The sequence below is a fragment of the Salminus brasiliensis genome, chromosome 21 (genome assembly GCF_030463535.1).
Source record: "Salminus brasiliensis chromosome 21, fSalBra1.hap2, whole genome shotgun sequence".
In the NCBI taxonomy this organism is placed as follows: Eukaryota; Metazoa; Chordata; class Actinopteri; order Characiformes; family Bryconidae; genus Salminus; species Salminus brasiliensis.
The window spans coordinates 1,708,854-1,736,684 of record NC_132898.1 but is presented as its reverse complement, the minus strand read 5'-3'; the positions used below and the strand labels follow the sequence as shown (position 1 = coordinate 1,736,684).

Below are 27,831 nucleotides of genomic sequence, written 5' to 3'. Positions count from 1 at the left end.
AGGTCTGGACACATGGCTCTTTTCCAGTGAGAGGGGGGTTGGAGATCACATCTCCCAGAGCTTGCCTATAACCAGACCACAGACACCACACTCTCTCTCTCTCTCTCTCTCTCTCTCTCTCTCTCACACACACACTCACTCTCTCACTCACATCGCAGCCAGACACAACACAGCCCCGGTGTGCGATCTGCTGCTGTCTGGCTCCTCCACGGTACCGGGGATACTAGCCGATCTGCGGTCCCCGCGGCTCAGCACAGCGCCGGCAGGTGAGTCGTGGAGGAGGAGGTGTAGCCTGCTGTAGCCTGCTGTAGCCTGCAACCTTCTGGTGTTTTCTCCTAGTAGGTAAGTTCATGCGTCTGCTGGAAGGGGGGGGGGGGGGGGGGTGTGTAAGAGGATGGGGGGTTATGGGGGTGTAGAGTCCCGTGCGTCCCGTGCGTAAAGAGAAGAGGCAGGGGGGCTAGTGTTAATTGAATTTGCACCTCCACGAGCTTTTTTACTTTCGAGACTTTGCCTCGTGAGCAGCTCAGCTCCCTCCTCCTTCTCCTCCTCCTCCTCCTCCTCCTCTTCTTCCTCTCCCGTCTCTCTCTCTCTCTTTTAATCCAACAAGTAATGCGCTCTACGCATCCGGCTGGAGACATTTTTTGAAGTAAAAGATTCATTCGTCCTCCAGTATTGGCATGTGCCTCGACGGCAGCTCTAATAATCGATTTGTTGCAGGCTGTTAGGACGTCATGACAGCCGAAAAGACTATTCCCATTATAAATGGCAAACCGGACGACGCGATGGACGCCGAGGCTTCCAACACCAACCTGGTGCGCAGCAACGACAAGAAGGTGGTGAACGAGAGAGGACAGTGGAACAATAAGATCGAGTTTGTGCTGTCAGTCGCCGGAGAGATTATCGGACTTGGCAACGTGTGGAGGTTCCCCTACCTTTGTTACAAGAATGGAGGAGGTAAGGCTGTGCCTGGGGTCCCTTCTTGCAGACTCTTTTAAAAGACTAGGCTTGGGAAGCTCAGAAACCTCACATTGGCAACATCTCAACAACATCTGAAGCTGAAGCTCATCCCCCTGGTGTCTAGCACAGTTTAGTCCTGCTTGTTTCCAGTAATCCACCAATTAAGCCAAGAGTTTTCATCACTTGCAACCACTGTTGGCACATTTCTAGAGTCCTAAACCCTGTACTAGCTGAGAGAATAGATCTAGAACCTCCAGTAGGTCTAGAACCTCAGTTGTCTGAATCTCCAGACCAGGATTAGGCAGGATCAAGAAAAGGGCAGGAAAGCAAGATGTACCTATGCAGATGTTTCCCGGGTTTTTAAGAACGAAGTATACATATAAAACTCAATAGGACTACGTTTTAGGGCTGCAAACTGTGCCGGACTCAAGTCTGGTCAGTTTCAGTTTCGGTTTCGTCCATTTATCCATTTTTCCCGAGCTCCTGTTGGGGTTAAGAGTTGATGCACTGCCTCGCTCGCTGGTCCTGCCAGTCGTTATATGTGTTGTATGCACTGTGTCAGCGCCATGGCAGTCTAGAGCGTAGTGGTCGACAGTTAATCAAAGTTAATATTAGATGTTCAAAGAATATAAAAGTTCAGTAAAAGCTCTTTAAAATTGCGCTAAAAATGGTCTAAGGATAAGTGCTTGTGTTCATAACGTTGTCCTTAATAATCAATAACCTTACGGCCAATCTCAGGTCCGAACATCAGCTGGGTCATCTAAAGCCAGGCCATAGCAGAGCTGTGTTATCACTGTAATTGGAAGGGTCACACTTGTTGATCTTCTGACCCGGCTTTGTGGTGACCCCCTCTCTTCTTCCTGCAGGTGCTTTCTTTGTGCCTTATGTCATCTTCTTCGTCTGCTGTGGGATCCCTGTGTTCTTCCTGGAGACGGCGCTGGGCCAGTTCACCAGCGAAGGGGGCATCACATGCTGGCGGAAAGTGTGTCCACTCTTTGAAGGTACGTCCAGATCGTACTGTTGACACTTCCCTCTTGATAATGTGGGTGATCGGCCGAGGTGCGTTCGGCCTGAAGTCGGCTTCTTTAGAGCTGCAAAACTGTAGAAGTAGGAGAAATCAAAGGAGGCCAGGGTAGATACAGAGAGATAGATGTAGATGTGTGGTCCATAAGCAGCTAACTCTCTACATTTGGAGTGTGGTGGAAGTTAAGAAGTTCTCTTGGTCTTGACTCTCTTTAAGGTATCGGCTATGCGACCCAAGTCATCGAAGCTCACCTGAACGTGTATTATGTGGTGATCTTGGCGTGGGCGATCTTCTACCTGTTCAACTGCTTCACAACAGAACTACCCTGGGCCGCCTGTGGGCATTATTGGAACACAGGTAGGTTCACCTATACAGTACCAGTGGTCGAATTGGAAAATGGTGGGTTCAAACAACCGGGTTTGAGGTGGCCATAGCTGGGAATTCCCAGTGGAATTGAAATGTGTGCCTCTTAAACCAGGGCTGAGGAACTCTGGTCCTGGAGGGCTGGATTCCTGGATTCCAGCTCAAGCACACCTGATTCTGCTCACCTGTTAATCGGCAGGTGTGTTAGAATAGGGAAGTCTCTGGACACTGTCCGTCCGTCAGTTTCCCAACCCTAAATTAACCCCCTTAAAAAATAAAGATGCTACACAGGGTTCCTTGTTTGGAAGGACCTTGTTTGTAGAAGAGATGAGAGATGATGAGTTTGAGGAACCTGTAGGTTCTCCACAACCATCTCTTTTACTAAAATGGTTCTTTATGGACCCAAAAGTGGTGCTTCTACAGCATCGCTCATGGAATCCTTTGTAGAACCTGTAGGAGCAGGGTCTTCAGCTCGTAAAGCACCACTTAGTAAAGGTTCTCCATCATCGAGAAGAACTGTTTAGACATTTTAAGAACGCTGTAAGCACATCAGTGGCGCCTTAGTACCTTTACTAAAGAACCCTTGAACAGTTGCTTTAATGGAGATGCAGAATTCATTCCATCTCATTAATCCACTCCTCACAAACTACCCACCAGTTTTAGTCAGTTTCAGATATTAGCTGTTTCTGCTCACCAGTTGGCACAGTTCAAATTCCAGTATGTCCTATTAGCATTTAAAAACAAACTGCTGTTGGTTGATTGCGACACTAAATTGGACTAAAGTATATGGACACACCTCTTAAACATTGCATTCAAGTGTTTTCATTAAGCAGTCTGCCTTTCTTCCACACATCAGTGAAAGAACGGGAGGTTCTGAAGAGCTCACTGAACTCCAGCGTGGTTCTGTATGTAATAGGAGACACCGCTGCACCAACAACAACAAGTCAGCTGGTGAAATTTCCTCCCTCCTAGATCTTCCTCCATCAGTTGTGAGTGGTGTTATTATTGAACAGTGGAAGAGTTTAGGAGGAACAGCTCACAGAGAGCAGCTCAGCCACAGCCAGAGTGCTGAGCTCAGAGCAGAGTGCAGAAAAGCCTCCAACTGTTGTTAAAGGGGGCCAGCTCCATGTGGGTTTAGAATGGGTGGTCATAAAAGCTCCTGTAGATGGACTGTGGAGGTGTCCCAATACAAAAAACACCAACCTAATCTAATGTATGTACTGTTTTTCAGAAAACTGTGTGGATTTCAACAATGCCAGCATTGCAAACATCAGCAACCCCTACGCCACCTCACCAGTCATGGAGTTTTGGGAGTGAGTATGACCTTGAGTATAGCTTCATTCATCATTCTAGATCTTCCACTGCAGTAGATTTGAGATACAGAGAGACAGATCTGGAGCTTCAGGAGCTTCCTGAATATGCAAAAGCAACATTTGCATAAGACTGTTTTCCAGGAGTACAAGCTTGTCCTTCAGCTGATGCTGTTGGCACTGTAATGATGCACAGGGGTATTGGTGTAACTTCACAGCCACAGTTTGCAGCATAGCGAAGCCAATTTCGAGACTTCCAGCCACTTCCACTTCCAATCTATCTGGTGTCTTCAGCAGAAAAGAAGCGAAGGAAGTCAGCCTGCCAGACAAGCTTTTGGCACAACTCGGCTCAGTTGAGCAGTTGGCCACTGCTTACTATTCCACAGTTCGACATAACCTTTTTCACTGATAATTTGTCATTCTTTTTGCATTGCCGTCGTCGACAAGCATCAAAAGGCCACTCGCACAGCTAGAAATGGTATGGACACAAGTTTGGCCCCAGTCGGCTTGCGCGAAATTCCCATTCGGTTGCCAAAGGCCGAGCAGAGAGGAAACAGCCGGCGGGCCTTAGCCGTCCGAACGCTCTTACATGCTGGAAAGCCCAGACTGGCTGTGTACTGACCAGTCAGGACCCCAATACCGGGGAGGGATAGGAGCTGTCAGTCTCGGGACTGAATGGAGTCGGCCGGTTCTGAAGGGGGCACGGCCCGGGCCTTGGATCGCACCCAAGAACACGTCGAAGATGATGAATGGCAGCAGGATGGAGGGGCTGAGACAGGATCATGGCTTGTGTCCATCTAGCATGCTCTCCATCGGAATTGGATGGACGACAGGTTTTAAGCAGAGCGTTTCACACATCAGTGGGAGGTAATTATCGGGGCAATCAGCATGGCTTGATTAATGGAGCTGATTAAACCTGACGAAACAGGGAAAGCATGCATTTCAGTGGCTTAACCTCATGTATATCTGAAAATGAGACAGGGACTGAGCTCATAAGGTCATAAAGCAAATTTTAAGCAGGTCTTATGTAATAACTGGGGTGATGTGGCTTTTCCCAAAACTCATCTTGAAACCTCAAGCATTGTCCGATACCGGGGCGATCATTTCCTTTATAAACTATAAAGGACTTTAAAGGACTGCGTATTGCCTAGAACTTGCCAATAGGAGACGTATCACGATACAGGGGTTACGATTCAGTGTGTTGTGATATACTGTAATTTTTAAAATCTGCTTTTATCTGTTTTCCCCTCAATCCCCTCCTCAAGACGCCGTGTCCTCAATATATCCGATGGAATTGAACACATTGGAAAGCTGCGCTGGGAACTCGCGCTGTGCCTGCTGGTGGCTTGGATCATCTGTTATTTCTGCATATGGAAAGGCCCCAAATCAACTGGCAAGGTAAAGACTCTGAGACCCACATTTCAATTGAGCGAGGAAGAGGGTCCGCAGTAGAAGATCAGAACCATGCATGGCCTTCTGCCATGTAGTCTTTAGACTGAAAAAAGTGGAATCTGGGCTCAAGTCTAGACTAATTGATCTAATATGTAATTTTTCTAATTTATGATTGTTGTATGAATATTAGATCATAAATAAACTTTTTTCCACTTGTTTTAAGCAGAGATCCAGAGATCCACCAGTCCAGATTCCAATATCTTAAAAACAAAATTGGGCCGCTGGCAGATTCTTTTTTGTTCGAAGTTCTCAAGTTTTTAAGCTGAAGCTCACACTGTGAGGCTAAATGAGCACAAGCAGCACACACAGTTCCTCTCCTGCCAAATATATGCAATAGAAATTAACTGTATTATTCACACTTTAATGGAGATAAGTCTTAAATCACAATGGCAAGCAATCAAGTGATGAGCAAAATCAAAATAAAAGGAAAAAAATAATATATATATATATATATATATATATATATATATATATATATATATAATACATGTATAAACATATACAGATATGTATATATTTTTTTTCCCCAGTGTATCCTTAAGCATTTTGACTTCTATAGCCTTCAGAAGATCGTCTGCATGTACTGTGGTTCCTCTTTAGAAGCACACACACTCCACTGTGTGATCTTCTGTTTGTAGTTTTAGATGTAAAAGCAAACAGGATCAGCTATCCAGAACTACTGACTTACTTCTCCGACTGTCGCGGCTGGAAAACAGCCGTATTCCAGGCTTTAATTTGGCCCTTTTCCCAGTACAGTTTACATGAATAAACAATAACCAAATTCAAACAGACCCACTACCTCCAGCTCTGAGTCCCACAGCGGGAAAAAAGCTCTATTATGGAGGGGAGAGAGAAAAACACATTATTCCAGCGCTCGGAACAGAAACACAGGCCTGGCCCTGCTCTACCTCCACCTTGTACTCCCTCTGTCCGCTGCATCATGAGGCCTTTCATGCCGCTGCCAGTCGTCGAAACTCAGTCACAAGCCTTCCTCTGGATGCTATTCTTTTAGCAGCCTTTAAGAATGTCTCACAGACTCAATGAGGCAGAAAGAAAGCGGGGAGAAAGGAAGAGGGATGTGTGGGGAAAAATAAATGGGTTCACATTGTACAGGTCCGGGAGAAAAGAGCTCGGCAGCGAGGCCTGTATCTCCTGAAGTGGCTTTTGTCTGGCCGTGAAGTAACGGGGAAGAATGGCGAGGCTTTAGCGGCCAGTCCAAGATTGATTTCTGTATTCACTGGGGGAAAGTGGAGCGTTCATGAGGAGCATGCAGAGTCCCTCCGCTCGCCTCTTCCCTTCTGTGAGGAATTATGGCGGCCAGCAGAAACGCTTTCTTCCTCCTGTTTGACCACTATGCAGATCGGAGCATTCATGGGGGGCATCGCTAAGCTGTTCGCCACAGGCCTTTTGTGGCCGTTTGTGAGCGTGGGTGATTCTCACATAAGCCGGCAGTAGATTTATGGCACAGGGGTTTGACCTGTGAATTTGAGGGCTTAGATGTTTACCCGGGGGAGAGTTGGGGTGTTTGGTTTTTTTGCCCCGGATTTGCGACGGTTTGGAGTATGTAATCATATTATTGGACTAATTGAGGAGGAAGGATATGAATTAGGAGGTGGGCGAGCTTTCTCAGACTCGTGCTGAGGAGTAGGCTCCGTTTTGGCTAAAGTGTGTGTGCTGTGTTGTTGTTAATCTGGAGGGTCTTTTCTCCAGCGATGCTGAAGTGAGAGAACGATGTTAGGATGGCAGATCGGTGACCGGAGATGGGCGATACGGCAAAGAGACGGAGCATCACGATACTTGGAGACCTTTTACCTTTAGTTAAAATCAGTTAGGCAGTGAATCAGTGTCGGAATCACATGACTTCCACTGAAGCATCACTTCCCTACAGTTACAAATAAAAGTCCAAGAGTCCAGATCCTGTCCGCTGCCCAAAGCGTATGTGTCTCACCTTCTGTTAAAAAGTTGTTATTTGTTGTTTGATGAGTGTAAAGTCTGCCGTCGGTCGTGTCACTCATTTGTCTGAGTTGATTAAACTTTAACAGTTGCAGTTTTTGCTCAGCAGTCAGCAAACGGAGAGTCCTGGTGATGCCGGGCCTGCAGTGACCCTGCTGGTTATCAACGTTCATTTTCAACCACAATAAAGTCTAGCCTAGTCAGATACTGGGTTTTACCATTGCCAAATTGTTTACTGAGAGCAGTAGCCAGACATAAAAAATACTATAGAAACTTTGAAACAGTGATTTGGATTTACAGCACTTTTGCAAGTGAGCAGTGTACATTAAATACTGGTGCTGTCCACTGTACACCTTAAAAAAAAAGTCAAAATGGATATATAGGCAACATATCAGATCATCTCAAGTTCAAGTATATCAAGTTGTGAGATTTTTGTAAAATAAATAAATAAATAAAGACACTTATTTTTAATTAATTAATTGATTGATTGATTAAATAATAAAAGCTTTTCACGATGTCATGGGAACTTTATATGATGATGCTAAACAGGAAAAGCAAATAATAAAAATAAATAATAAATAAATACTTTTAAAAAATATACAATAAATCACTTTTAAAAAGTATATAAAAACTAAAATTATGGTAGACAGCCTCATCACATTTTTACAGCATTATATATCTTAAAATGAGAAATATTAGCTGTATTTTCTACACTTAAAAATAAATAATTAAAACATAATAAATAAATACATACTTTAAACATACACAATAATTACTTTTAAAAAGTAACAAATTCTAGAAATATGTTAGACAACCTTATAACATTTTATAGCATCATACATCTTAAAATGAGAAATATTAGATATATTGTCTACACTTAAAAACACTTATTGAAAAATAAATAATTAAAAAATAATAAATAAACAAATACTTTAAAATACTCAATAAATTACTTACCGTTAACTTAAATTACTTAATGTTACAGCATCTTCCATCTCAAAATGATAAATATTAGCTATACTGTCTACACAGGTGGATTTGATTTCAACTTCTGAAATATCATATTTTTACAGCAAACTCTGATATAATCAACACAGTAACTCTAAATGTCATCATATATCCCACCCCTGCTTGTTCATTCATTTGTAACGATGTTGTTTGTGGTGTAAATGTAACTGACCGTACAGTAAATAACCCAGGTCAAACCGAATTGGTAATTGTGCGTCGCTTTGCCACACATTTTCCCACACTGCCAACACACCCTGGTTGGGCTCCTTCTGGAGGGAAACAGCGCAGAAGGCTTTTGTGTCCAAACCCTGTCTTGTCCTCGTTGGGTCTTGACTGAGCGCCAGAAGAACAAGAACCTAGTGCTGCCCCCCAAGGGTGGTTTTGTTCATAGGACTGAAAGAGCTTCAATATGTTGAACTCATTTCTGAGAACCTTGGAAAGCTTCCTGCAGAAGTGTTCGCTACCAAAGCGAAGGCCACCTCAAGCTCAGCAGCGCCGAGGTACACTGGGAAAACTGATATCTTAGCAAGTGCAAACCTCTTAAATGTCTAGATCTACAATATTTCTCGTTTTGAGATTATTGTAGTAATATTATGAGGTTAATTCACTCGTTTTCATTCGTTTTAGGTGATTTTATCTACTAAAGGGTCTTAATCTATTGGCAGATAATTGAGCTTTTTATGCTTGAAACATGCATAAATGAACTGCCAGTGGAATAAAGACAATTTCAGACAAAGTTACTTAAAACAAGTGAAAAAAAATAGAAATAAGTTGAATAATCCAAGAATATTCCCACAACAGGGTAAAAATTATACATTTAGAGGATTCTCAATTTTTGCAGTGTGTATTTCAGGATATTCTTGCTGTGAAAAATGAAATCCCTTGTATCTCAGCAGACAAAACTCTTGCAGATGTTGCCGGACGCTCGGTAATGATTTCGACTGTGAACATCATGTTGACAAGTCACAACCTGGTAGCCCGCTTGGGTATTCTATTTTTGTCCTTTCTTGTTCAAGAGACACGGCGCTGAGTGCTTTTCCATCAAAACCTCTGGCTCAGAGCTCAACCTCTTCCTTTCCCCTGAGAATCCGTCTTTCAGGCCGCTCTCAATTAGGCTTTTCGGAACAGAACCTGCCTGCTTGGCACACTCTCAGAGCATTCCTTAACCCCTTCTCATCGCCTCAAGAGCCTGGCTCCCACCACTCGTCTCCCCTCATTCACTCCGTCGCCATTCACTGAAAATCTGGTAGACTAGTGAAAAAATAAAAACCTGTATGAAATTGTAGCTTGCTTTGGATTTGTTGAGAAGTGCCCCGACCACTCGATGTGCTCTTTGAAGCGAAGGGTTCCAGAAGGAATTGGTCTGTCCAAAGAAACGTTGGATGGATGGTTCCTTAGATAACCTTTTATTGTACATGAGATCAGCTTCCATAGCTCCAAACCTCCCAACTATTGTTTTCCATGATGTTCAATGCTCCACTGCTCCTCTTTCCGCAGGTGGTGTACGTCACAGCCACCTTCCCTTACTTCATGCTGGTGATCCTGCTCATCCGTGGGATCACACTGCCTGGTGCAGCTGATGGAATTAAGTTCTACCTTTACCCCGATATCTCTCGCCTCTCAGATCCACAGGTAAGACCATATAGCTAGATCCCAGCTCACTGCTGGAGCCATGCCATGTCGTGGTCCTGTTAGGTTACTTGTTAACACCAGGTCTTTGTTTTTGCACTCTGAAAGTAGGGATAGGAGAAAATAATTAAATAATTAATTGACAAATTAATAAAAAAATAAAAATAATATATATATATATATATATATATATATATATATATATAGTATAATATTTGATATGATATACAACTTGTAGTGTTGCACCAATTGGCACTGATACCAGCACTTACACACGGTAAAGTATCAGTATCGGCATTAGAGAGCAGTGATACCACGAAGCTCACTGACGCCCTACTTTTTTTTTTTTTTACATAACTTTGTTCTGAAACCCAACGTTTAATCAACCAGTAAAAAACAGTCATAAATAATTATTATCACTAAACCTTTCAGCATCTTTATACATATTATATTATATATTGTGTGTGATGTCAGTAACATTTAAAACTATACACAAAACATGTATGAAGTGTAGAAATTTGCTAAGCGATTTATTTACATGCATGTGGATTATTAAATGTGTCCAATAATAATAAATTCTTAATGAAACATAGTATCGGGTATAGAAAACGCTGATTAATGATCATACCAAACAATCTGGATTTGGAACAGTGTCGATATCTCGAAAACTCTGAGACACGTTAGAGGGCAAGTAATAGTTATAATGACAATATATGACAATGACAATATGTTTATATACAGACATTTAATGAGCTTTTAACATTTTTTTGATGTGAACCTGAATGTGAAATCACTGCAGAAGCTCCTTCTGTTTCTAAACTGCTGTTTTTTCACGCCTCTGAAATGTGAATTTTTAACATCAGTTAAAAGCTGTTTGCTTCTCTACCTACTCGTGTTTCTGCATTTTTAATATTTCAGCTCTGAAACCTTACTCAAATGTGCAGCTCCTCTACCTGTAAACGCTGCTCTTTCAGGCTTATTAGATCTTATTTGAGAAAAGAGGAACCTATGAAAAGTGGAACTTTATAAATCTCAGGATTTATAGGCGTCTATCCAGTATTTGAGTCAGAGTTGGTATCTGTACTCGGAATGAGAAAATTCTTGAAAATCCTTATTAGTTATTATAGTGCCGCCTACCAGTACAACCAGCAGGCCCCGCCCCCACCACCAGCCATACCAGACCAGCTGCACACCCTCCTACCACTGCTACTTGTTTAATGACCATATTAAAACCTAAATAGATTCTTAACTATCTGCCACTATTAATATCACCACTATTACCCATCATTACTCTGACCATCACTGCCATGACTATATTAAGTTCTACTACACCATCATTATTATATTATGATTATGATCAGAGCAGTTCAACAGTATTGATGGTTTAGTCATTTTTATCATTAATTAATAAATAGTTCTGATCAGAGGAGGACAGGTCAGGTCCCCCTTGTGAGTCTTGGTTCCTCCCAAGGTTTCTTCCTCCAGCTCTGAGGGAGGTTCTCCTTGCCACTGTCACCGTTGGGGCTCACTGGGGGTCTTTGATCCATCATCTCTTCTTACGTTATTTCTCTTTTTTTCTTTAACTAATTAATAATACATAATACAATCAATACTTTTTACAAATATAAGATACATAATAATACATAATTGTAAAACATTTGCATAGCCCACCGAACCGACCCTGACAACGCTTCAGGCTTCTAAAGGTTAAGGAAGGAGCCCTTTGAGAGTACCATGATTACCCCTGATTATGTATGAACTCTTAGCTAATCCTTTTTGATGACTCTCTTTGGGCCCGTCACATCTGAGACCACCCTCAATGACGCGCTCAGAGATCTCAGAAAAATCAATCTCGTAAAGGTGCTGAAAAGGTCTGAGCTCTGAAAGGTGAACTGCAGCCATGCTCACTCTTAGCTGTCAGCTGATAGCCGTATTAGAAGATGTTCATTTCACTGAATTTCACAAATCAAATCATTGATCATATAATTTGTAGATTTCTGCTGAAGTGAAGTTCATACCTGGCCTGTCTTACCTGTCCTGTTTGACTTGAGGCTTGAATTAGCTTGTGCAACTTTATACATATTATATTATATATTGTGTGTGATGTCAGTAACATTTAAAACTATACACAAAACATGTATGAAGTGTAGAAATCTGCAAAGCGATTTATTTACATGCATGTGTTAAGGATTATTAAATGTGTCCAATAATAATAAATTATTAATGAAACATATTATTGGGTAGAAAACGCTGATCAATGATCAAACCAAACAATCTGGGTTTGGAACAGTGTCGATATCTCGAAAACTTTGGGACAGGTTAGAGGGCAAGTAATAGTTATTACGACAATATAACAATACGTTTAAATATATATATATGTATATATGAATGATATATTAGAAATATAATATAGAAATAGAAATATAATATATTATGTTATATTACTTTCCAAAAAGATCAATCAAAACAGATCTGAACTGAAGAGAATAGATAATCAGGGGTGATTATTTTATCATATTTTATATATTATTAGAAATGTATTATTATTTTTTTATTAACCTGTATTAAAAGGTTTCCAAATGCAGTAAGACAGAAAAAATGCATATATTAATATATAATATATTTTTCTAAACAATTAATTGCTTAATCATTATTCCCATATCCTTGTGCAGCCCTTCCCATCATGTATGTTATTAAAACAATTGCTTTTACAATATTGTCTGGGGCTCTGAGTGATCCAGCAGACCAATGTGCTGCCACTACGACCCGTGGATCACTGGCTGGAATCGCTGGCCATCAGCTGCCAGAGCCTGAGGGAGCACAATTAGCCTGGCTCTCTCCGGGTGGGTACATGGCTCTCTCTCCCCACATGACTTTAGTGTGCTGGTCAACAAGGCCGTCTGCTAGCCGATGCATCAGGGCTAGGTATTCTGCCTTTTCCGTTGCATCAGAAGACATCAGAGGACTTTGGCTCACTGACCTGGGACTACTGCTCTAGACTTAGACTAGCTTATACTTGCAGACAGATGATGTCACCTGTGCTATTACACTTGTAAGCAGTGCTGAGAGGGTGTTAGCCATAGTACTACTGCAAGGAGAACAACAAATGGTGAGAAAGCTGCAAAGCGTGGGACTTCAGGTCACGTGAACACCAGCTGCACAGATTAGAGCTTTTGGGTTTTATTACTCATCACAGTTTCATCATCGCGGCAAAACGAACGTGAGAGGGATGTTAAAGGCTGGTCAGAATGCAGAGGTGAGAGGAGAGCGAGAGGAGGAGGTGGAAGGAGTGGAAAGTGGAGAGAAAGGCCGGGTGATAAAGGACTGCTGTTTGGCTGGGAGAGCCTCCGACACCAATGTTTAATTAGCTTGCAGTGCAGACAATAAGTGGTCTGTTCCCGACTCTGTATGGTCTGTTGTGTATCACCCGCCCAGCGTTACCCCACCGTCCAGTTTTCAGAGCCTGAGAGTCTCCGTTATGCTGGTTTTTAATTTAGATATCTTCTTCTAAATGTGGCTGTGCTGACTGGTGGACCAGAAAACGGTGGGATACACGGGCAGTTCATGAAACACCCGAGAGTTATTGTCTGAGGCTCAGCCTTACTGCAGGAGGGCTTTCAGGCTCCTGGGTGTTCGTGCCATTTCTGGAAGTGTACTACATGAAATGTGCATGCTCCCCAAATCCATTAGCTGCATCTGCAACTCTGGTATTAATTTTGAAACAATGTTGGGATGAAGGTTATATTTATCTCTCCTTTCCAAAGTCGCTATGAAAATTTGATGTGAGGGATTCATGTGATGCCATGCAATTCACACTGAAGTAGGGTTAACGGTGCCATAGATTGCATTCGTTGAGTTTTTACGAGGTTATTTCATGTAAAAATAGTAAATATGTGACTTAGTTTGAGGTGAAAATGCTCGCTTCCTAACAAGCACAACCAGTCTGGAGATGATGGCTCTCCAGGATCAACACCACTACCACATTAGTGTTCCCTAAATCACTTGGACCAGCTTCGACTAGAGCTTTCTTTAGTGGGTGGGGTTTATGTAAATTATGAGGGTGTAAATACAAAGGCTCAAGACTGTGATGTAACAGTTTTGAGGTTTTGAAATTTGGCCTGTTTTACATCTCTGTTGTTTTTGGTTCTGCTGGAGGCAAAAAAATGCACAAATGACGCCCTATGATTGCAAAAACGCTCTTAATCGAGGACGACGGAAAGGAAAACTTTCCCCAAAGACCCAAAACATGACAAAACAAACCTCCAAATTAGCCACAACATCAATGAGCAGCTCTTAAATAATGTAGCATCATGTCCGAGTGAAGCCAAGCTAGCGTGTCCACAGTGGCCTAGTGTGAAACAGAAAGGATGTAAATGACCATCCCCATAGAATGGATGTTCTTGGAGGGGAGCTGCTCTGTGTTTGCAAGGTCAGAGGGGTTGCCCTGGTTACCCGCCGGAGGAAGCAAATACTGTGAGTTGTCAATTGTTTTCCCAGTAAAGGAGATTAGCGGCTCAATGGTTATGTGAGAGCATTTTAAAGAGGTGCTGCCGTATTTGCCATCGTCTCACGGGGCCCTGGGGCCAATTTTTTTACAACCTACCCTTGGAATTATATAATGACTCAAATCAGAGAACGGAGAAAGAGTAAGAAAGTGGGGTAAAGTGGGGTAAAGTTGAAGTGAACATTACTTCTGCTCCTCTGGGTGTGCTAACGTCTTGTTGGAGGTCATATTTGACACATAATAATTTGCTAATAAAAAAGAATAATAATGTGTGCAAACTTAAACATGGAGTTTTCCTGCATATTTCTTTCTTTCATATTTAATTTCTGTTTGACATATTAGGAATAATCTAACAATGAGGAATAATAATATAAATAATATAAATAATAAAATGGATACATAATAATAATAAATAATAAAATAATAAATAAAAAAATGTGCCTTAAACTTTGCACAAACCAAAGCAGCAATGGTGCCACCATTTTCCAATTATAGTCCAATCGGATCTGAATGAGCTTATATGTATATATTATATGTATATATTATTCTGTACATATATGTGGTTAATCAGCTTAGTGTGTGCAGGTGCAGCAAGATTCGCCTGTGTGACCAAACATGTTTAAAATACAGCATAGAAAAGACGGTTAAGTCCACATTGACTTAACAAGGTCTGCCTCTAGGGCTCAGTGTAGAATTCCTACTCAAGTAACCTCTTTAGTAAAGCTTTTTCTTATGAAGCTGTTAAACAATGGAATGCATGACCTACTGATTTGAAAATTAGTATGGATTTCAAGGCATATTCTTGTGAGACCAAAATCATTTTTTAAGGACAGCTTGTATAGACGATAATCGAAGTGTCTTGTATGCATTTGGGTTAATTGGGGTAGATAAATTTGAGGGCTTGATGTGGGTTATGCGATGAAATTGTGGGTTCTTGTAATTTGGCATTGCACATTGTGTTTTTAGTATCTGTAGACCTGCCTGGAGGCTGCAGATGGAAGTTAGCTGGTTAGCTAACACTGGCGCAAAGCATTTGTGCATGATTCCTTATTTGTTGTTGTTGTGTAACGGTGTGGTTTAGTATTCGCTATATGTGGTAGGACATGGTGCTCATCTTCATTTATGAACAAGCACAGGTTACCATGACGCTATATTTTCTTAACATCATGCAAAACCTCGAGGAGTGTTTTGTGTTTAAATTCAGTAAATAAGCAGTATATAGCTACAGAATGGTTTTCCTGCATCAGTGTCAATATCTTCCCCTAAAACTATGGACGGAAAATGATTCTCCGTCTCCTCAGGTGTGGGTGGACGCTGGAACTCAGATCTTCTTCTCCTATGCCATCTGTCTGGGCTGTCTGACGGCACTCGGAAGCTACAACAGCTACAACAACAACTGCTACAGGTGAGGTTCCCCTGCAGTGCAAAGTCATAGCATTGGTTGGCTGGAGGTGACCACCCCTCTCCCCAATTTTCTGTTCACTGATGGTGCTCAGGACGTAGGTGGCATCAGATGGTGTACAGAGGGATCTGGAAGTTGAATTCTAAATGAGTCCAGATTCAATAAAACAGTCCCAGACTGGTTGAGCTCATTTGCCGGCATTTGGTCGTGATGCCGGCAACGTTAGTTCGTAGTTCTTGCAAGAGCTGATCACCAAACTAAGCCTTGATTTGTGCAACTGTTCCAAGTCATACTCTCTGGATCTGGATGGCGTCGGCCCAACTGCAGAGAAAGCACCCTTTGTTAGACTGCGGGGAGGTCCTAGTTGATTATACTCTGCCATTGTTTAGCAGCTACAACTTTCACAGCCAAACTAGAACAATATGCTATTAACTCTCAACTCAATGTGTGAAAATACCGAACGAATTTGATGTGTGTTGGGTTAAATAGTGCAGAAGTGAGAAGAAGGCCAGCTCCACTAATCGGTCCGTGCTTCTTACAGGGACTGCATCATGCTGTGCTGCTTGAACAGTGGCACCAGCTTCGTGGCCGGCTTCGCGATCTTCTCCGTCCTGGGCTTCATGGCCTATGAGCAGAACGTCCCGATTGAGGCTGTGGCAGAGTCGGGTCAGTGTGACTGTGTGTCCCCATGTGTGTGTGTGTGTGTCTGTAAGTGTGTGTTGCATTGTAGTACTGACATTAGAAGGTGCTGTGTGATAGAAGGCACTCATCATGACCTGTGTACCTCACTAGCGTCTAGCTGAATCAGTGTGGACTGTCCCCCCTATGGACAGTTATTTACTAATGGCATTACATTACATTAAACTTATGAAATATGATAATTTATGGATTAGAAATATTAGAAATGGTTATTCTATGAATATCAAAATAAACGTATTTTGCATTTGATGCAGAATCAATCAAATCAAATATTAATTCAGCTATAGTACATTTTAATAAATCTGTGCATAAGAAATTTATGGAGGAGGTATAGACTCAAACGTCCCTCATTGTTTACTCTGGGGGTCTTAGTTACAGTAGCAGTGTGTGAAACTATCTCCACCATGTTTGGAGGCTGTGCTTTAGCCTGCCTAGCACTCACTGTGAGTTGATGATGAAACTACCTCCACCATGTTTGGAGGTTGTAGGTTTAGCCTGGCTAGCACTCACTGTGAGTTGATGATGAAACTACCTCCACCATGTTTGGAGGTTGTAGGTTTAGCCTGGCTAGCACTCACTGTGAGTTGATGATGAAACTACCTCCACCATGTTTGGAGGTTGTAGGTTTAGCCTGGCTAGCACTCACTGTGAGTTGATGATGAAACTACCTCCACCATGTTTGGAGGTTGTAGGTTTAGCCTGGCTAGCACTCACTGTGTGCTCAGTTGATGATGAAACTATCTCCACCATGTTTGGAGGCTGTACTTTAGCCTGGCTAGCTCTCACTGTGGGTTGATGATGAAACTACCTCCACCATGTTTGGAGGCTGTGCTTTAGCCTGGCTAGCTCTCACTGTGAGTTGTTGATGAAGAGTCAACATGTTGAATGAAGAAGAACTGGGCAGTGAGAAGGCTTGTACAGGACCAAATATTACACAGAGGGCATGCAAGCCTTTGGACTGGACCTTGAAGCAGTGGAAGTAGTTTTGTCCAGTCATTTGTTTGGGTCTATAAAGGGACGTACGTCAGGCTGCAGTGATGTCTGGGCAGGTTCTGCTGCTGAACTTGTGTTCTTTCGGTTCCTCGACCACCCACCCCACCACAGCGCACATTTACTAAACTTCACACGATCAGACACAGTGATAGAACACAAGGGATCCCCTGAGGCAACGCTGGCGAGACCAAGTGGACGAGGGCATGTTCAAACTGGTACTGCAGGGGGTGGAGGGTATCTGGCAGTACTTGTCTACTCTTCTCATACTCAGTGCCACCAGTGACCGCATGGCCGAGATCCAAGGCTGGCATTTGCTGAGCATGTTGATCATAGAATCATTTCCTGCATAGAGATCATAGAGATCAGATATCTGACAAAGATGAAGATGAAAGAAGACCGTCTTTGAGGTCTACCAAAGACATCACTGTGTCATCACACACACTACACCACTACACACTACACCACTACACACTATACCTCTACACACACTACACCACTACACACTACACCTCTACACACACTACACCACTACACACTACACCACTACACACTACACCTCTACACACACTACACCACTACACACTACACCTCTACACTCTACACCTCTACCGACTACACCTTTACACACACTAAACCTCTACACACTACACATCTACACACACTACACCTCTACAGCTACAACTCTACACACACTACACCACTACACACTACACCTCTACACGCTACACCTCTACACACACTACACCTCTAAACACTACACCTCTACACACACTGTACCTCTACACACACTACACCTCTAAACACTACACCTCTACATTCTACACCTCTACAAACCTTACCTCTGCACACTACACACCCTATACCACTACACACTACACCTCTACTCACACTTTACCACTACACACACTACACCTCTACACACTAAACGTCTACACACTACACCAATACACCACTACACACTACACCTCTACACACACTACACCTCTACACACTGCACCTCTACACACACTACACCTCTACTCCTCTATACCTCTATACACTACACCTCTACACACGCTACACCTCTACACACACTACACCTCTACACACTACACCTCTACACTCTACACCTCTACAAACCTTACCTCTGCACACTACACACCCTATACCACTACACACTACACCTCTACACACACTTTACCACTACACACACTATACCTCTACACACACTACACCTCTACACACTACACCTCTACACACTGCACCTCTACACACACTACACCTCTATACCTCTATACACTACACCTCTACACACACTACACCTCTACACACTACACCTCTATACCTCTACACCTTACGCCTCTACACACACTACACCACTACACACACTACACCTCTACAGCTACAACTCTACACACACTACACCACTACACACTACACCTCTACACACAATACACCTCTACAAACTACACCTCTACACACACTGTACCTGTACACACACTAGACCTCTACACACACTACACCCCTACACACTACACATCTACACACACTATACCTCTACACGCTACACCTCTACACACACTACCCCTCTACACACTACACCTCTACACACACTACACCTCTACACACTACACCTCTACACCTCTAAACGTACTGTTTTTTCTGTTTGTAAATTTGTACATTACTCCATTATTCCCTGTTTGTTTCAGGACCTGGTCTTGCCTTCATTGCATATCCTAAGGCCGTAACCATGATGCCCTGGGCTCCTCTGTGGGCCTGTCTCTTCTTCATGATGCTCATCTTCCTTGGGCTGGACAGTCAGGTGACGAAAGACCTCGCCATTCTAATATTAGATCAAACCTAGCTTTGGTTTTACACTCATAAGCAGTCATTTCATATCATTAACATATTACAGTTATGCATGTTGGCCAGAAGTTTCTGGACATGTGCTCATCCAGTGTTCCTTCTGAAATCAAGGGTCTTAATAGGGAGTTTGTCCCTCTTTACTGCATTAACAGTCTCAGCATTTCTAGGCAGGTTTACACTAGAACATTGCTCTGAGGATTCTGTTGCATTCAGCCAGACAAGAACATTGGCGTTGTCTGGTACCGATGTTTATTCATGAAGACGCATCCCAGGCAGCGCCATTTAATACTTATGGGATGATATGGAGTGGCAGAACTAATCATCCAGCATCAATACTTGACCCACCATGATCAAATCCTCCTTATAACGATGTTCCGACATCTTGTGTAAAGCCTTTCCAGAAGAGTAGAGGCTGTTCCAGCAGCAAAAGGACGACAACCTCCCTGTTACCACTGATTTCAGAAGAAATTCTGAAAGAACAGGTGTATTTGGACTCATGTATCCATGGGCCAATTCCCTGACCTAGACTAAGGCTAATTCCAGGTTTAATCAACACAAGGAATTGCAAAACAGTAAAATCTTTATTAGATGATATTGCTGAGTTTCCTCTAGACGTAACCCCGCCTCCTTTCTCTCTGTAGTTTGTATGTGTAGAGAGCCTTGTGACTGCAGTGGTGGACATGTACCCCAAAACCTTCAGAGTGGGCTACCGTCGAGAGCTTCTCATCTTAGGGATGTCCGTGGTCTCCTATTTGTTGGGTCTAACCATGTTGACTGAGGTAATGAGGTGTTAATCCATAAGCCGGAGCTACATTAACACATTTACAGTCTGCTGATGCTCATTATGGTATGTAGGCCTATGCCATACTGACTTATCTTCCACACCGGTGCTGGAAACTGGGCAATTTTGTGCAGAGCTGTGGTCTAAAGTATCTTTCTCTAAACTTCTGGCCTTTTTCACGTACACCCCTGATGCCCGGGCTCTTCTCCAATCTGTTTTATTTCAGTCAAGCTCTGCCACACATAACACAGCTCATGAAATAATCATTAAATCCTTGATGGAACAGATCAGGTGTGTCAGTGCTGGAGAAAATTGCCACCGTCAAGGGCATGGAGAGTCACAGAATGGGTTTGAAAGTGTTTATCATTACAGAATCCACTCATAAGCCTGGCTGAAGATGTACAGTTGGACAGCACTGTGGAGAATTAGGAGGTGTCTCATTAAGAACCATTTATCTGAGCCATAACAAACTGAATTGCGTGAATTTGCTAAATTCCACCACCTGATTAAACTGATTAATCATCAGTTAATCAGATTAATTGATTGATGAACCGTTGGTGTTGGATGATAACAACAAATATCTTTGAGCTTATTTAAGGAAAGGTTCAGAAACGGCTAAATAAACATGCCAGCATATAAAACCACTACTGTTTGCATCAGTTATTCGTATTTATTCTAACATCAGTGCACTTAAACACATATGAGCTCTAATAAATGACCTTTCAAATATATATATATATACACACAGTATACAGTATACAGTACAGTATACAGTACACAGCCTAAAGCATACAATAGTCCAGGGTTACTTTTAGAATGGGCATCAGACCAACAGTGAAGAACAGTATGGAAATGGAAATGGCCTTTCATGAAAAATAAAGACTATTGGCATGTTGTTGGTGCTGTTGATGCTGTGTTGTGGTGCCTGAAGTGAGCTTTTAAGGCGTGTTGGAGGGTAAAAATAGGACTGAATTCAGTGGTACAGTAGCCGGAGCTTTCAGTCTGAATAATGTGCAGCCAGCTGAACACTTCCACTGTAAGTCATGAATAAATCGCATGCAGCTCCAACTATAGAACAGAATACATTGAACAGTATTCTGAGTCCAGCGGAATCCAGAAATGCTCTCTGTGGCTTGTTTTTAATGGAAATGGAAATGCTGTAATGGGGTTTTTAATGGTGTAGAAATGGTGTAGCCTGTTATTTTACCACCCTGTTATTTTACCTTTACAAGGAAAAATGCTCAAAAACACTGTAATAAGCTCTGCTCTGATTGGCTGGTGTACGGCAACATACTGTAGTTTTAACCCTGTAACAAACCTGACAGAGCTGCTGTCCTCTCGCTGTGTCCTCCAGCCAGCAGAAGAGATTTTAGCCGGTTAGCTTTTAGCCTTACTCGCTTCTCAATTCAGTTCAATTCAATTTTATTGATTTATTTATTGATTGATTTATTTATTTATGATTCTTTCTCAAGTCTTACCAGTAAAAATAACGGTTTGTTCACGTCCAGCTCGTTTTGTGAAAGCTAGCGTCGGCTAGCATTAGCTTCTCAAATTTGAGCTCCCCTTCTGCGGACGCCAGCAACGTGAGAAGCCGTGGGATCGAAGCCTGGTTGCCGTAGCAACCGGTACTCTCATAACTACCATAACTAGCCTGGAGGTGATCCTCAGGCTGCTCTCAGTCTTCTCATCTTCTCTAGTGGGCGGGGTTTATGCAAAAGTCAGGAGTGTAACTATAACAAGATGAGTGCGTGAGACTGTGATGTAACAGTTTTGGGGTTTCGGAATCAGCCCGTTTTCCAGCTGGTCATGCTGGAGGTTCTTTGGAACAGCACGGTTCGAGCCTGATGGTCTGTTCTAGCTACTGACCACAGTTTAACATTCTAGGCACCTTTAAAATATGGATATTTAATACACTGTCAAAACCGTCCACCAAGTGGTCTAACCCGGAGAGACTCAGGCCGAGTTAGAAGTTGAGATTTTTTTGTTGTGAGGTTTTCTCAATCAATAATGTAGCGCGACACGAGCAGTAAGTGCAGACTTTACTGTGCTCGGCTGACTGCTGTCTCGCTCCTCTCTGTCCTGTTAGGGTGGGATGTATGTGTTCCAGCTGTTTGACTCCTATGCTGCCAGTGGTATGTGCCTGCTGTTCGTGGCCATCTTTGAGTCCATCTGTATTGGGTGGGTCTATGGTAAGGCAATCTTCCATGTCACCTGTTATGCATCTATGGCACCTCTTGCATTTAATACATTTTATAAAATAAGTGAAAAGCAAAGTTTAATAGAGGATGAAAATTCAAGTCCTGAAAGTAAAAATCCGCCCCAGGATTTTGGTCCGACTGCCTGGGCAGCTAAGTTGCAGCAGAGCTGCCCAGGCAGTTGGACCAAAATCCTGGGGTAGATTTTTACTATTTTTAGGACCTGATTAGTAGTTTAATTTAAATTAAATACAAATAAAAGTTAAAATGATTAAATAAAATTTAAAGTTTTTAAAACTGAAGAGTTGCCCTGGGGCGAATTTTTACTTTCAGGACCTGTTTAGTAGTTAAACTGAAATTAAATGATTAAATAAAATGTATAGTTTTTGATGAAATTATGTTTTAACAAGCTACAAAAATAATAACATACATATTTACACTAGTTTCTACATGTGATGGTTGATTTTTGTTACTATTATGCCACCTGCTGGCAAGAGACTTGTATTGCATATGATATTTCTATTACACTGAATAAACTCATTTACATACATAATAATTACCTGATTCTTAACACTTGATGTCGTTTTCAGGCAGCGACAGGTTTTATATGAACATTGAGGACATGATCGGGTACAAGCCCGTATTTTTCATCAAATGGTGCTGGAAGATTCTTACCCCCGGCATCTGTTCTGTAAGTCCGTGTGGAGCTGCCTCTGCTGAAACACACACTGTATTTCCCTGTATCTCTGTAATAAATATGTATTCATATTTATTTTAAGAAAATGACTAATGTTGTGATTGTGATACTATTTACAATATGATTGATTTAATTAAGTTAAAGCTGGAGTTGCTGTTTTAACTTAGTTACTGATATTTTTCAATAACTCAGTTATTTCCCTATATATATATATATATATATATATATATATATATATATATATATATATATAAAATATACATAATATATTTAATGTGACGTTACTTTTGCAAACATCACATAGAATGTTTTCTTTTTAACATTATAATTCAAAAAATATCCAGTAATTTTGCTTTATATTGTGCAAATGTGTGTCTCTGTAAAAGATGTGAACTTGTGTACACTCAGGAAATTAACAACACACAGAATTATGACCATGGGTGTCCAAACGTTTGCATAAGACTGGCTATGCTATATAAAAAACCGATATACATACACAAACAATAATGTATTATATAAATTCATAAATAAATAAATAAATAAATACATATTTACAAATATAGATATATTATATTGTGTTTTATTATATATTTATATAATTATATAGATTTTGTTTGTTTGTTGTTTGATGTTTGAAAGTAACAACACACAAAATTATGACCAAGGATGTCCAAACTTTTGCATAATACTGGCCATGCTATATTAAAACAAACAAACAAAACAAAACTAACTATATATATATATATATATCACATTATATGTTATTTTATTAATAATAATAATTCTATAATATTGTTTGTTTATGAAATTGAAGAAAACTGGAGATCATTCGACTTTGTAATAAACCTGTGGCTGTTCTTCTCCCTCCGTTAGGGTATATTCCTCTTCTTCTTGATCAAGTACAAGCCTCTGAAATACAACAACGTCTACACATATCCCGACTGGGGCTACGGTATTGGCTGGACGATGGCCATGTCCTCCATGGTCTGCATTCCTCTGGGCATCGTCGTCCAGATTTGGAAAACGGAAGGAACCTTCATGGAGGTACAGTTTCTGACTGCATGCTCACACCTCACATCAGTTCCCTTCTGACTTACTCTTCTGAACTATCGCAAAAGATACTTTTTCATAGTAGTATTTAATATTAGTGGAACCTGTTGGATGCTACATAGAACCGGATTTATGAATGACCCACGCTCAGTGTGCTTGTCTGATATTATAAAGCACAAATTCTCACAGCAAGTCTCCTTCTCCTCTGGACAGTAGAGACAGTCACTCCAACAAAAGCAGGGGAAAGTCTTTTATCCCCTTGATTTCCTTGAACAGTGAATGAGCAGGTGTCCAAATACTTTTAGAAGTATTTCATATCTTATTGCTACAGTTCTTTTTTAATGGGGATATCTGTGAGGCGCTCCTTAATTTTTGCTGCATCAAGAAGACATTGAATTAAATTGAATTAAATTGAACTGAATTGAATCAGGTTCTGAATTCTGTGGATTGTTGGGCTGTCAGTATTTCCCCATTGTTACTCACGGTGTATTACGGACGCCGTTGATGAAAGTCTTTTCTTTCATTAATAGCTCTCTGACAGCTCTTCTTATAAGGTTTAGGGTATTGACTCTGACAGGACCGACGTCTTAACTATAAACTACTCTGAGAAAACCCCCTCTAGTGGAAGCACGACAAGCCCAAAATGAAAGTTGCTGCAGCTCAGCGGGGTGTGGAATATATTTAAGGGCAGAGCTGATGCCATATTGCCTGTGGAAGTGAGACCTTGCCCTGATCTGACCCCATTGTGCCACGTCTCATGGATGGAGCGATCTTCAGTTGGTGCTGTTTACCTTGCAGGCCTTCAACCGTGTAAAAGTTCTGTAGCTGGCCGTGGCCTGCCAGCATAGTGGGTAGACTAGGGTTTGAATCCCCAACTGGACCCAGCACCTTGGACAAGACTCCTAACTCTACATTCTCCTACCTGAGTCACTTAATTTACATATAAAAGTGTCAGATATATAATGAAAATACAAATAAGAAATAAAATACATGATATGGACAAAAGTATTGGGACACCTGCTAATTCATTGTTTCTTCTGAAATCAAGGGTATTAATAAAGAGTCGATCCTGCTTCTGTTGGAGTAACTGTCTCTACTGTCCAGAGAAGAAGACTTTTTAACTAGATTCTGGAGAAGGAGCATTGCTGTGAAAATTTGATTGCATTCAATTACAAGAGTGTTAGTGAGTGTTAGTCTACCTCGCCTCTTTCACCCAGCATTAGGCAGCATGGTGCTGATAGGCTCAGCGGGTTCTTTTCAGAGAGTCTTCCTTCTCTACAGGGACTAGCGTTACATACGGCATTGGACAAATTACACTGTGGGCTCCTAGTATTACAAAGTGTTGTGGTAAAGTGTTGTGGGATGTGTAAATTTAGGCTAATCTGAAGGATGGATTGTGATATCGTCATTCCAGAGAATCAAGAAGCTCACCACTCCCAGCTCTGACCTGAGGATGAGGGGGCAGCTCGGTGCCAAGAGTCCGTACGCCGTCAACGACGCTGACGCCAAAATGAGGGCGGACGGCAAGATCTCCACCATCACAGAGAAGGAGACGCATTTCTAAACCGGTCCCTGCCAAGACACCGCCACAACACACCACCAAGAACAAACACAACCTTAAGAACTTAAAGCTCACCTTTATTTTTGGCGAGAGAAAACGATCGTCACACTCTTAGTCTTGCCCTGTTTGCACAACTGATTAACACATCCATCACAAGTTAACTTCATCATTAAAACCTAGACTGTTAAAAAGGTGATCCTGTAATCTGTTGCTATCTGTGACACTAGTGATGACTGTACTTAGAGCGAAGCCAAGGTGAAAACGCCAAGGTGTTCCTACATTTGCTCTCTTGGCCGAGATATTTCTAATGTGTAGAAGAATCACATCCTGGACCGTTCCAAACGTTGCAGCTGTGCTCCTTCTTAGAGGATTCTTAGAGGTTAAAGGTGATCCAACCTTAAGCCTGCCAGTTCTTTGGCTAGCACTGCCTCGCAGGACGAGCATGACGTGACAAACCCGCTCTCCGTGGCGTTGTCTCATATGACACAGATTTGCTGTTATTTCACAGCGATTCAACTGAGTTTAATGGAAGGTGACAGACTGAGCGCGGTGCTTCACTTCTGCTCTTTTCTCCAGATCACTCTTTAATCCCGTAAATGTTGTGTACTTTAACTTTTGAATACTGTAGTGGTGAATTCACACTGTCAGTGCTGTCAGGGCGGTCTGGTTGTTGATAAGCTGGTGGCCCAGGGGTGGCTGTTGAGGGTTTTTTTTGTGTTTTGTTTTGTTTAGTTTATATAAAGTGCAGAGAAAGGTCAGGTTTTGGTCCCACTTTATATTAGGTGTCTGTACTAACTGTGTATTTACACATGAACAGTATGCAATAGCAATGTAATTACTAGAGATTTATTCATTGTTATAGAGACAGTACAGCTTGTGTGCACATTTATATGTGTGTATCATCACTGTTCAGATATATACACATACACTATATATATATATATATATATATATATATATATATAAACCTCATATAAAATAAGATTACATAATCCTTTATTAGTCCTTTATTAGAAATTCACAGTGTCACAGCAGCAAAGGGACAGCAAGACATTCCGATGAAATAAGTAATAGATAAATTACCAATATATACACTATATAAATAATAGATGTCAAAAGCTCTGATGAAAAACAATATTATTAACAGATCATTTATAGATAATTGCAAATTGACCCTTAATTGCACATGGGAATGGGGGTGGGAAATGGAAAAGAATATTTCCATAATGACAACTTTACAGGAGAAGGAAATAAAAATCTTCATAACTTTCAATAGAGCATTTCTATTGGTCCATTTATCATGAAATTCTGCCACAGTATAAAGAACAACTGCCAGATTGCAGATTCCCATTATGTCAAAAAGTGAACAGTGGAAAAAATGTGTGTGTGTGTATATATATATATATATATATATATATATATATATATATATATATATATATATATATATATAGATGCAGTTCATAAATTATATAAATATAATTATTCACCCTATTGTTACACATGTATTATAACCATACAGTCACTATAGATGCTTAATATTAAGTGGGACCCAGGTTTTGGTGTTTGCAGTAAACAGAGAATGGATCCCCTGTAGATACCATAGAGTTTTAAGTGCTGGAACCAGGTTAAGTGAAAATGGGCCACAGGATTGAGAAAGACAGAAGGTAAGTAGGTTGTACTTGGGATATGCAGTAGAAAGGGTTAAAGCTAACACTCTTACAGCAGCTATTATAGTGTTTTATTGCTGTTCTTTACCCAATATCAGCTGTTTTGAGGAACTTTAAAGGTGAAACGTTGTTGTAGACGGTAAAGTAGCAGAGTCTAGACTGGAAATCTATAGCCAGCAGAGTTATACTGATATAATGAGAGATGTAGAGGGTGAATAATAAACCTTATTTTAGAGGCTACAGAGATTAAAAAGTGTAAATCAAGAGTCGAGAGAGTTATATCAAGCTACTCGGGATGGGACCAAGCTATTCCAACACTTTTATCCGGCTGTCTTGGATCTGCTGTGAACCCTGTGCACATGCATGTGATCTTTGGTATGGTCTAGCTCCATCATGACATATCGTCACCTCAGTTTGTGCGAGTAAACTGTTTCACATTGTAATAGCCGTTAACTTTCGGGATTGATGTATATTTTTACATCTGGTTAGATTTGTGTGTGTGTGTGTGTGCGCAAGTGTGTGTGCAAGTGTGTGTGTGTGTGTGAAATATAAGATGAACAAAAAAAAGAGAAAAGGTGTTTCTCGGAAGACTTTTGATATGTCCTTCAACGTTGTGTTCTTATAAAGATTTAGAGACATAATGCAAATGTTGTATGTGCTGTTTACACAGATTTTGGTATTCACAGGACATAAGAATGATCTGCTTACTCATTTTTAAAAATAAAAGTTAAAAAGAAA

General features: G+C 41.3%; 1 protein-coding gene across 4 annotated transcripts; it reads left to right on the top strand.

The window, feature by feature from the left end:
- Positions 1-27,831, top strand: slc6a11b (solute carrier family 6 member 11b). 4 transcript variants are annotated; one of them, XM_072665360.1, is made up of 15 exons: positions 10-266; positions 718-954; positions 1,824-1,958; positions 2,198-2,338; positions 3,576-3,657; positions 4,920-5,052; positions 9,565-9,699; positions 15,502-15,605; positions 16,144-16,268; positions 18,983-19,095; positions 19,781-19,918; positions 22,007-22,109; positions 22,706-22,806; positions 23,686-23,856; positions 25,277-27,831. In XM_072665360.1, the coding sequence occupies exons 2-15, from the start codon at positions 732-734 to the stop codon at positions 25,424-25,426; spliced, it is 1,854 nt and encodes a 617-aa protein (XP_072521461.1). In that variant the 5' UTR covers positions 10-266; positions 718-731; the 3' UTR covers positions 25,427-27,831. The 4 variants fall into 4 exon arrangements, with proteins under 4 accessions (XP_072521462.1, XP_072521461.1, XP_072521459.1 ...); XM_072665358.1 differs by having other exon boundaries at positions 10-342; XM_072665359.1 differs by lacking the exon at positions 10-266 and having other exon boundaries at positions 508-954.

What these genes read in the sequence shown, in the direction of transcription:
- slc6a11b (XM_072665360.1), top strand. Translation starts at nt 732, where the DNA reads ATGACAGCCGAAAAGACTATTCCCATTATAAATGGCAAACCGGACGAC. An exon ending in TCCTTGGGCTGGACAGTCAG is followed by an intron (nt 19,096 to 19,780) that starts GTGACGAAAGAC and finishes TTCTCTCTGTAG; the next exon opens with TTTGTATGTGTAGAGAGCCT. An exon ending in CGGAAGGAACCTTCATGGAG is followed by an intron (nt 23,857 to 25,276) that starts GTACAGTTTCTG and finishes TCGTCATTCCAG; the next exon opens with AGAATCAAGAAGCTCACCAC.